Source organism: Thamnophis sirtalis, unplaced genomic scaffold (assembly GCF_051295495.1).
Source record: "Thamnophis sirtalis isolate CommonGarterSnake01/CBP01778 unplaced genomic scaffold, rThaSir2_p1.2 scaffold_14, whole genome shotgun sequence".
Taxonomy (NCBI): domain Eukaryota; kingdom Metazoa; phylum Chordata; class Lepidosauria; order Squamata; family Natricidae; genus Thamnophis; species Thamnophis sirtalis.
The window spans coordinates 4,059,032-4,071,099 of NW_028261394.1; the positions used below are offsets into that span (position 1 = coordinate 4,059,032).

The 12,068-nt window shown below is 45.5% G+C and overlaps 1 protein-coding gene across 1 annotated transcript in view; it reads left to right on the forward strand.

Moving 5' to 3' along the window:
* Nucleotides 1–12,068, forward strand: part of SDK1 (sidekick cell adhesion molecule 1) — a 501,088-nt gene that overhangs the window by 420,792 nt on the left and 68,228 nt on the right. Inside the window, 1 exon segment of the mRNA XM_087729082.1 lies at nt 11,677–11,780. Within this exon segment, the coding sequence (XP_087585208.1) occupies nt 11,677–11,780 (104 nt within the window).

The following is a 12,068-nucleotide window of genomic DNA, read 5'->3' on the forward strand; positions in this document are numbered from 1 at the left end:
TGATCAAACTGACAAATCTCCCAGCTGGACTGAAGAGTCCTGAGACCCAAAATCTCCCTCTCAACCCATCGCCACCCATAAATAGCAAAGTTCCACAATTTTGGGGTCTTCTTTCATTGTTACGAAGGCGATTTAATAATTCCCTGCCTGATACGCTTTCAATAAATTAATAAAAGATGAAAAGGATCGGGCAACCACAATAACAACAACAGAAGGAATCAGGTGATTAAAACTGCTTCCCCAACAGAGAGGAACAATCTCGGAAATAATTAATATCAGGGTGTGGTGCTATTTATCAGAAGTGTTGCTCCCGCATTGAACAGGAAGTAATAAAAAGGCCTTTGACTAGAAACAGAACCCCACTAATTAACCTTGCTGGAAGTAGTTCTTGAATGAGCTTGTGGGGACCACAATTTAATCCAAAAAAAGCTGGTTACACAACATCAAGGTGTAAAAGCCTCATGCTGGAATTCCTGCCACCACCCCCAATAATGAAAGAATGGCTGCAACGGAGAAATAGGGCAGTAATTTGCATCTTGTGTTCTTCGTAGAAATATAATGTGTTCTTCACCGCATACAGATAATCCACAGTTCGTTCCATGACTGTTTAAAGTTACAACATCACTGAAAAAAAAAGTGTTTTTCCACACCTACGGCCGTTACAACATCCCCGTGGTCACATGATCAAAGTTCAGAATTTGGCAACTGACTCATATTAATGACGGTTGCAGGGTCCCATGGTCATGCGATCCCTCGTTTGTGACCTTCTGACTAGCAAAGTCAATGGGGAAGCTGTTTTGGCCTGCCAGCAGTCAGCAGAGCTGGCATCAGAGTCGGAGAGTGAGGAGGTTGGGGAGGGACATGGGCCAGTCCTGGAGGCTGGGGAAGGCTCTGACGAGGGCTCTGTGTCGGAGGCAGAGAAGGGGCCGAGGCCGTCTGGCAGTTTTCAGTTGCCTTCGGAGATAGATAGCTGGAGCCTGTTCCCAGTGTGCGCATGCGCAGAGCTGCCAGAAGAAAAGAACAGTTCAGAAATCAGGGTCGACTTGGGAGTAAAGCCACTGGTGGATGGTGAATGGCCCCTCCCATAGGGAATAAAAGAGGAGCGAAAGGGGAGGGGGCTTTTGCAGGAAACAATTCATTCGTTTGTTAGATTCATTTCAGGAGTCTGAAGATCTGTCCGTGAATCTCAGAGACTCTGTGCCCAAGTCTTGCCTTGCACAGCTCCTCATTTGGAAAATATTTACATTGCATCTTTCCAAGCTAGATAAGGTCTGTAGTCATAAATACTCCTTTGAAAGACTGTTTGCCAGGCCTTTGCTGAATGTGAATGAGAGGAATGCATATTTGTCTAATAAAAGGGGTTTTGTTGGGACCAGGAAACTGCTTCGTGCTTTTTGGGGAAGCACGAAGGCCAGAACAGAAGCCCGACTCACTCAATAACCATGTTACTACCTTAACAACTGCAAGTGATTCACTTAACAACTGTGGCAAGCAAGGTCGCAAAATGGGGCAGGACTCCCTTAACCGTCTTGCTTAGCAACGGATATTTGGGACTCTATCGTGGTCGTAAGTCAAGGAATCCCCTGTAGCCATCCCTTCCTTCACGAGGTTTGCAAGAAGTGATGTTGGGCCAAGAACTAAATCACGTTCTCCGTTCTGCTGTCTGGCAAATCACAGAAAGAATGCCACATTTCTAGAAGAGCCAAGGTGGCGCAGTGGTTAAAAGCAGCACTGCAGGCTACTGCTAGATCAGCAGGTCAGCGGTTCAAATCTCACCGGCTCAGGGTTGACTCAGCCTTCCATCCTTCCGAGGTGGGTAAAATGAGGACCCAGATTGTTGGGGGCAATATGCTGACTCTCTGTAAACCGCTTAGAGAGGCCTGAAAGGCCTATGAAGCGGTATATAAGTCTACTGCTATTGCTATTGCTATTGCTATTGCTATTTCAACCGCAGCCGCGTTAATTTCCATTTGCTAATTAGCAAGACTCTCGTTCTTTCTCTCACCCGCTGTCCAGCTATGCAGGAACAATGCCAACCTCCACAAATTCTTCACACACACACACACACAGACATTTTTTGGGGGAGCAAGTTCCCGACATTTGTTCCCAGGCACGTTCTGGGTTTCTGCCTCTTGTGTTTAAAACTGATTTTCAGATTAAATGAGGGCGGTTTGATCCAACTTCCCCTAGCGAGGGAGGAAGAGAGATCGTATTGCCTGTTTAAAATAGCATTAACCAGCCTCGGCTAGATTGGGCCGGCATTAAAATTCTCGCCGCAATCGCCACTGTGCTTGCAAAAGAGACTTCCCAGTTAATCTACTTCTCCAGGTGCCGAAGGAAGTTTTAAAACTGTCAGTGAGTTGGTGTTGCAAAAGATTGAGCAATGGGAGGAAGCTTTGGGGCATTACATTAGAAGTATTCCTTGCTTCTTTTTTTAAAGAAAAAAGAGATTGCAGTAGTAGACGTTGCTACTCTTACTACCAAAATGGGATGTAGGGATGGACCCAAAACTGTCTCCTTTCAGGAGCCAATCTGGGTCGGGCCCCTTCCACAAGTTTTGGGGTTCCACCACAAAACCGCGTTCGACTAAAGCGCGCTCGACGAAACCGCGTAGCTGACGTCATCACAGGGCGACAACAGCGCGGAGACAGAAGCACGCTGTAAACGCTAAACCTAAAATTAACCCCTAATCCTAAACCTAACCCTAAACCTAACCCTTAACCTAACCCTAAACCTAATCCTAACCCTTAACCTAACCCTAAACCTAACCCTTATCTTAACTTGAATCGGCTTGCTTTCAAAGCGCTATTTAAAGCGCCCTTCTTTCTCCGCGCTCGCTGTTGTCGCCCTGTTGATGACGTCAGCGACGCGGTTTAATCGGGCGCGCTTTAGTCAAGTTTTGTCGTGCCACGATTTTTGGGACCTCAGAGACCACTAAATTCATAATTTCATAATTTCAAATCCCGCGGATCACTAATAGGATCTGCCTAATGACCGGCTGGGTGGCCATGGCTAGGTGGTCATCTGACTGGATCAAGTAGCCAAGTTGATGTCTTTCACAGCCTCTACTCGCCCCTCCCCTCCAAGCCCCTCCTCGCCCGCCCGACCGGGCTCCTTAGGGCCCCAACCGGAAGCAGTTGCTGGAGCTAAGCAGCCACCAGGAGGAAGAGTTGGCAAAACAGCTCAGTTCAAATTGGATCTGACCGAGAAGGAGGCTCAGCAGAAGCACCTCACTGAGGACTAGAAGCATAGGCTATCCAAGCAGAGGGAAGACCCGCGGGAGTGCAAGGCCAGGTTCCGGTGCCTGGAGGCTCAGCGGGCTGAGATGGTCAGCCAGTTCCAGGCCATCATGCAGCCCCACTGGAACGAGGCCCTCCGGCTCTTCGCCACATCTGTCTTCTTCAAGCAGCTGTACTTTTACAATGGGGGCATACTTTTTCCCCCACAGCTACCTGCACATCTCTGGTTACAGTTAGTATTGATCAATACCTTGACCAAGAGCCGAGGTGGCGCGGTGGTTAAATGCAGCACTGCAGGCTACTTCAGCTGACTGCTAGATCAGCAGTTCAGCGGTTCAAATCTCACCGGCTCAGGGTTGACTCAGCCTTCCATCCTTCCGAGGTGGGTAAAATGAGGACCCGGATTGTTGTTGGGGGCAATATGCTGACTCTGTAAACCGCTTAGAGAGGGCTGAAAGACCTATGAAGCGGTATATAAGTCTACTGCTATTGCTATTGCTATATACCCAAGAACTGCCTCTCCAGCCTCGGAGCCTTCTGATTGCGTGGGATTTCAACTCCCAAAAGTAATTGTGTCTGATTGGGAATATTTTTATTTTTAGAGATTCCGCAGAAAGATTCCATCAGCTCTCAATGATGCCGATCTGAATGTCTTTAAGATCTTGTCTAAAGAGACTTCAGTTTCATTATTGAAAGCCCTGTCTACTCAATCAAGGAGGTTTGTTTGACATTAAAAAAAAAATTTCATCTTGAAGCGCTCAGAGCTTTTTCCTACATGTAAACAGCTTTTCCAACCCCTCTGGGCCGTTCTCCCATATCCTCCATGCAAGTGCAGTAGAATTCAAATGTAGTGGTTGATTAATCGATTAGTCTGACACTCGTATCGAAGAAAATAAAGGCGAAATGTAGACTCTAATTCCAGGGTAGAATAGATAAAAGAAATTACAGCAATAAAATACAGGAGCGCAAGTAATAGCAATAGCAATAGCAGTAGACTTATATACCGATTCATAGGGCTTTCAGCCCTCTCTAAGCGGTTTACAGAGAGTCAGCATATCGCCCCCCAACAATAATCCGGGTCCTCATTTTACCCACCTCGGAAGGATGGAAGGCTGAGTCAACCCTGAGCCGGTGAGATTTGAACCGCTGAACTGCTGATCTAGCAGTAGCCTGCAGTGCTGCATTTAACCACTGCGCCACCTTGCATCAGCATTTAGGCCACTCTGGTCTCCTTTTCCATCTATCTGGAATTGGGGGGGTTGAAGAGCATGACTCTTCCAGCTGTTCAGAGGGAGTGAGATTGCCCAAGATTCCTTAGGGGTTGGGGGAAAAAAATGCACTGGTTTGAAATTTGCCTACCTTACCACACTGCCTACCTGTTGCATCAGCTCCAACAGGTTAGGAGGTGAGTAGTTAGACAAGGGACGCAGTGGCTAAGATGCTGAAAGGTCGGCAGTTCGAATCCCTAGTGCCGTGTAACGGAGTGAGCTCCCGTTACTTCTCCCAGCTTCTGCCAACCTAGCAGTTCGAAAGCACGCAAAAAAAATCGCAAGTAGCAAAATAGGAACCACCTTTGGTGGGAAGGGAACAGCATTCCGTGCGCCTTTGGCGTTGAGTCATGCCGGCCACATGACCATGGAGATGTCTTTGGACAGCGCTGGCACTTTTGCTTCGAAATGGACATGAGCAGCGCCCTCTAGAGTCAGGAACGACTAGCGCATATGTGCAAGGGGAATCTTTACCTTTGCCTTAATTGGGCAAGTACTATCAAAGGCTGGCAACTCAGAACATCCAAAAGGGATAGCTTACTCTTAGGAGCTGATTTTCCTCCCTCAAGTTCTCTCCTTAACCCAGCCTGGACCGCTTCATAAGCCCTTTGGGCCTATGCCTGTTTTGAGAAGTGTTGAGTTAAGGGTGTCCTCCTCGTAACTCAGTCTGTCTCTGCATGTGTTCTGACCTAGGCTCCCCCAAATCACGAAGCAGACAACCTTGTCCCAACTAAAACCCATTTTATTAAGCTAATGTGAATTCCTCTCATTCACATCCAGCAAAGTCCCAGCAAACTGTCTTTTAAGGGTGAATTTACAACCAGAGACCTTATCAGGGTTGGAGAGCTGCCAGGCCGATATCTTCCAAATGCAACTGCGGTATAAGAAAATACTTGGCAAGGAGTCTCTGAGAGTCACAAACGAATCTTCACACTAATTAAGCAAACTAATGGTCTCCTGCAAACTCCACTCCCCTTCCGCTCCTCTTTTATTCCCTCTGGGAGGGGCCATTCACCATCCACTTGTGCCTTTACTCCCAAGTCGGCCCTTGTTCCTTAACTGTTCCCTTCTCTTGGCAGCTCTGCGCATGCCCACACTGGGAACAGGCTCCAGCTGTTCTTCTGCCCCACTGATCTCCAACTCCGAAGGCAGCTGATAACTGTCAGGTGGCCCTGGCCCCCTCTCTGCCTCTGATGCAGAGCCCTCATCCGAGCCTTCCCTAGACTCCAGGACTGGCCCATCTTCCTCCCCAACCTCACAGAAGTTGGCCACAACAGTATGGCCAACCTCTATGGTAACTCCAAAGATCTGGGCACGTTGCTTCCTCTTGTCTACTGGCCTCAATTTTTCTTTCCATTTCTTACATTTTCCATGGGATATGGTAGCGTTTTATGAGGAAGTAGAGGAAGTGTGGTGGAAATGTCTCCCGAACACTCCTTCTTGGTCTTTTTCATGTCTATATTCCATCTTCAAATAGGAGTGAACCAGCAGATAGTTTCTCCAGACTTTCTTGGGCAGCTCTATCAAAGAGACTTAGCAACTTTACGTGTTGTTGCTAATAATCCCCTCAGATCCTCTGGTGTGTTTGTAGTGTCCCTCTTGTTTCAGTATCTGTCAAAGTACCCAAACGGTTAAATTTATCTCTAAGGGTTCTTCAGAAAACCGACTCGCCACGAGAGGTGAAGATTGCTCAGGCTGCCTCTTCTCAAGGACAGCAGCTGATAGAACGGCCTTGCCCTCACGTGGCTGCTACTAATCGTCAAAGCAAAAAAAAACCACTCTTGTTACCAAGGTTAATGTGTGCTAACTCCTTCTGTGTGAAGCACATGTGGTGAGAAGATTTCACACTTGGTCAATAAATGCTTCATTTTGAACAGCACGCCGACTGGTAGTAAGATGTTAGGAGGGTTTGTGTAGAGGTTCTCCTGGATTGCGAAGCTCTGGAGTAGAGGAACATCCCAACCACCATTTCCACAAGAGGTTTCCAAACATACAGTTGTGAAGCCCATTCTTGGGGTTTCCCACTGTTGCAACTGCCTAATATCAAGCCAATTGGAATATATATATATATATCCAAATATGCGAGGAAGATCACACTTCCATTCTCTGTCCTTCGGCTCGTCACAAGAGACCATCCAGACAGAAACCCAATATTTTTTACTGTTGCCTTTTTGTTACATTTGTTATATTTGTGCTGATAAATAAATAAAGGGAGACTAGTATAGATCCATTTCAAGCTATTTAGCTCTCATCAGCTAGCCATACCCTTGCTGGGAATCGAACCTGTGCTCTATTGCCTCTTAGGCAGATGTGTTAACCATTGAGCTACAGAGCTCGACTCCTTATCAGCCAGGCCAGGGTGAAAGGTATATATTTAAAGTCACAACCCCTGGTATGCCCAAATATGGGAGGAAGATCACACTTCCATTCTCTGTCCTTCGGCTCGTCACAAGAGACCATCCAGACAGAAACCCAATATTTTTTTATGTGATCTTCCTCCCATATTTGGGCATACCAGGGGTTGTGACTTTAAATATATACCTTTCACCCTGGCCTGGCTGATAAGGAGTCGAGCTCTGTAGCTCAATGGTTAACACATCTGCCTAAGAGGCAATAGAGCACAGGTTCGATTCCCAGCAAGGGTATGGCTAGCTGATGAGAGCTAAATAGCTTGAAATAGATCTATACTAGTCTCCCTTTATTTATTTATCAGCACAAATATAACATTATAGATAGATAGATAGATAGATAGATAGATAGATAGATAGATAGATAGATAGATAGATAGATAGATTAGATAGATAGATAGATAGATAGATAGATAGATAGATAGATAGATAGATAGATAGATAGATAGATAGATAGTATTTGTCCAACCTTGATCTTCCCCAAGCTCTCTGCTGCTCCTCAGACCCATCGCCTTCCCTCCCCATGTTTCAATCTTCTACCTGGATTGCTTAGTTGTTATATTGTTAGTTGTTATATATTGCTTAATTAAATAGGATTGCACCCCTATAACTGTCTGGTTTGGCTCTGCCACCCAGCAAGACAGACACAGACTTCAGAGGATAATCAGAACTGCAGAAAAAACAATTACTGCCAACCTGCCTTCTGTTGAGGACCTGTAAACTGCACGAGTCAAAAAGAGGGCTGGGAAAATATCTACAGACCCCTCGCATCCTGGACATCAATTGTTTCAACTTTTGCCCACAAAATGACAGCCAGAACAACTAGGCACAAGGACAGTTTTTTCCTGAACGCCATCACTCTACTAAACAAATAATTTCCTCAACACTGTCAAACTATTTACTAAGTCTGCATTACTATTACTATTAATCTTCTCATCGTTCCTGTCACCCATCACCTCCCATTTATGACCGTATGACTAACTTTGTTGCTTGTGTCCTTACGATTTATACTGATTGTTTCCTACTATGATTTGATTGCTTATTTGTACCTGTGACTATCATTAAGTGTGGTACCTTATGATTCATGACGAATGTATCTTGTCTTTTATGTACACTGACAGCTTATGCACCAAAGACAAATTCCTTGTGTGTCTTTAAGGTCCCTTCCAACTCTGTTATTCTATTCTATTCTATTCTATTCTATTCTATTCTACTCTACTCTACTCTACTCTACTCTACTCTACTCTACTCTACTCTACTCTACTCTACTCTACTCTACCGACCCTTTGGAACGATCTCCCCGTGGAGATTCGCACCCTCACCACTGTCCAGACCTTCCGCACAGCCCTTAAGATCTGGCTATCCCGTCAGGCCTGGGGATAAAAATTCTAATCCGCCCCACCCGAATGTTGAATGAAAGTTGCGTTTTATTGTTTTAGTTTCAATACTCACGTATTGTCTTATGTTTTGTCTTGCACTCCCCCTCCCGTGAATTGTAAGCTGCCCTGAGTCCCCTCAGGGAAAAGGGCGGCCTATAAATAATAAATAAAATCTAAATCTAAAATCTACTCTTCACTCCACTCCACTCCACTCCACTCCACTCTCCACATTCTATTCTATTCTCTATTCTATTTTCCATTCAATTCTCTATTCTGTATTCTGTATTCTGTATTCTGTATTCTGTATTCTCTATTCTCTATTCTCTATTCTCTATTCTCTATTCTCTATTCTCTATTCTCTATTCTCTATTCTCTATTCTCTATTCTCTATTCTCTATTCTCTATTCTCTATTCTCTATTCTCTATTCTCTATTCTATTCTATTCTCTATTCTATTCTATTCTATTCTTATTCCATTATTCTATTCTATTCTAAACTCCTATTCTATTCTTATTCCATTATTCTATTCTATTCTATTTTCTATTCCATTCTATTCTATTCTATTCTCTATTCTATTCTTATTCCATTATTTTATTCTATTCTATTCTCTATTCTATTCTATTCTCTATTCTATTCTTATTCCATTATTCTATTCTATTCTATTTTCCATTCTATTCTATTCTCTATTCTATTCTTATTCCATTATTCTCTTCTATTCTTATTCCATTATTCTATTCTATTCGGGTCCGCGCATTGGATGACTTTCACCGATTATAATTAGCTCAGCCTATCGTGAGCCCCTCTGAACTGCTGCCGACCTTGTTAATCACACAGAAGGAAGACTCCTGCTGGTTGTGCTAGAAGCTCAGATCAATTCCCCCCAGCTGGGAGGGAGCCCGCCTTTGAATACCTGACTGTCAGTGAGCCTGCAGGGATCCTGCAGGGAAACCCCTGTCTCCGTCAGAGTTAAATAAGCCAGGTACCTGCTTCTTGGAGAGGCAGCCAGGATGGGAGAGCATTGCCTAGTAGATTAACCAAGGTGTATCTCCTTCCATTTATCCCTCTGTCATTCAGCCCTGCTTTTGCGTAAATCCACTGATATCAGCCCCACCAGGTGACCGCCTTTGATCACTGCAAAAGTTTGATCACTCAGATGCACCAAGAAAAGGAGAGGAGAAGAGTAGAATCCTCTATGTCTAAGTAGCCTTAGTTTGAATTTGTGGTCACTGCTTTCATCCCCTAACCATGTAATAGAATAGAATAGAACAACAGAGTTGGAAGGGACCTTGGAGGTCTTCTAGTCCAACCCCCTGCCCAGGCAGGAAACCCTACACCACTTCAGACAAATAGATATCTAACTTCTTCTTAAAAACCTCCAGTGTTGGAGCATTCACAACTTCTGGAGGCAAGCTGTTCCATTGATTGATTGTTCTCCCTGTCAGGAAATGTCTCCTTAGTTCTAAGTTGCTTCTCTCCTTGATTAGTTTCCACCCATTGCTTCTTGTCCTACCCTCAGGTGCTTTGGAGAATAGCTTGACTTCCTCTTCTTTGTGGCAACCCCTGAGAAATCAGAACACTGATAGGATGTATTAGCCTCCAGTCCCCTCATCATCCTGGTTGCTCTTTTCTGCACTCTTTCTAGAGTCTCCACATCTTTTCTACATCGTGGCAACCAAAACTGGATGCAGTATTCCAAGTGTGGCCTTATGAAGGCCTTATAAAGTGGTATTAACCCTTCACGTGATCTTGATTCCATCCCTCTGTTTACGCAGCCTAGAACTGTGTTGGCTTTTTTGGCAGCTGCTGCACACGGCTGGCTCCTATTTAAGTGGTTGTCCATTTCTGGTCTGCATTCAAATATTAATGAGTGGCCTTACAGTAATATATTTGGTAGGCTTTATTTTTTTAACATGAAAAATAACGAAGTCTTATGAAACCTGTCCTTATCTCAAACAAGCTCTTAGGTACTTTGGCTTTTGAAGCCAAAAAAAAAAGAAAGATTACAATATTAATGGGGCCGTAATAAATTATCGCTCTTTAATTAGCTGCTCACAATGCCCTCTCGTGAACTAAATCTTTCGCCCACTAAATAGGTTTGGAGAGAGCGTAGCTAAGTGAGCTTAAATCCAAAAGAGGCCATACCCCCCTCTCCCCACAAAAAAAAGAACAGTACAGTGATCCTTTTCGGCACCGAGGGCGAAGGGACTGTGTGTGCATGCGTGCTCCTTGTGTGCATGTATGCACGCTCGTCGGGGACATGCTCCAGAAGACAAGCATGCGGCCGCCAGGAAATGAACTTCTGGTTTCCAGCATGCACCAGCCAGCTTGCCTTCTGGTTTCTGGTGTGCATGGGTGCGCGACGATCAGCTGGCCCTCACACATGCACATAATGGAAACCGTAAGGCTAGCTCTTCCGGTTCCTGGCACTGTTGCACATGGAAAAAACAGCTGATAGTCATTTGTGCATCCATGCTAGAAACCCGGAAGAGGAATGGGCTAACACCCCCCCCCCTGCGTGCCAGCCGACGTGGCTCCTCATGCCACTTTGGGCACACATGCCATAGGTTTGCCACAGTGGTGGGTTTCAAAAAAATTTAGAACCTCTTCTGTAGGTGTGGCCTGCTGTCTGGTAGTGGCTTTGTGACCAGGTGGGAGTGGCTAGCCGGCCATGTGACCGGGTGGGCATGGTCAACTTGTAAAATGTGGTGAAACTCACTTAACAACGCTCTTGCTTAGCAACCAAAATGTTGGCTCAGGAACTCTGGCATTTGACGCATGCAAGCCTTAAAGCTGTCAAGTTACAAGACCTTTGAACCCCTAACCCTTTAGAAAAGAAAAACCCCAGGGGTGTTCAAACTTGACAGCTTTAAGACTTGTGGACTTCAACTCCCAAAATTCCTCCTGCAGTCATGTTGGCTCAGGAACTCTGGCATTGAAGCACGCATGTCTTAAAGCTGTCAAGTTACAAGACCCTTGCACCCTAACCCTTTAGGGAAAAAACCCCCAGGGTTGTTCAAACTTGACAGCTTTAAGATTTGTGGACTTCAACTCCCAGAATTCCTCCTCTCGCTCTTCATCTTGATGATGTGTGGACGGGCGGGGGGAGGGAGCTGGAACCGGTTCTAAACGGCACTGTAGATTTGTGGAACCTCTTCTATAGGAACCCACCCCTGGTTTGCCATCACATAACTAGTGTCTTTCCAGTCTTCGGGTCTACAATTTCCATGAATTCCAACTGAGATGGCATCATTAGCTCTTCTGGGAGTTGTAATCCAGGACCTTTGGATGATGCCATGCTGCCTTCCCTGTAGATTATGAGAAGCATAACAACATGAAGCAAATGTTGACCTTTTTTAAAAAAAATTTTTTTTCCACCTGTGTAGGTTGAACCCCTTTACCTCTTACAAGCTGCGCCTGAAAGCCACCAACGATGTCGGAGACAGCCATTTTGGTGCCGAGACGGAGGCAGTCACTACCCTGCAAGATGGTAAGGACCACAACAGCCAGCCAACCTCTTCTCCTTTGGGGTGCCTCTCACGCCATCATTCAAGATGGTGCTTTTTGAGAAGGCAGCTGGGAGTCCTTGGTTCTGCCTGAAGATGTTTCGCTTCTCATCCAAGAAGCTTGTTTGGTTCTGTTGTGGCCCAGCAGGAGCCGTTGGAGCTGCCACCAGACTCCGACAGAGAGGGGCCCTCTGAGTCGGCTCTGGAGGATGTGGAGGACCCTGGACAGGGTTCCGACTCCGAGCAGGACGCAGAGAGGTTGGTTGGCCACC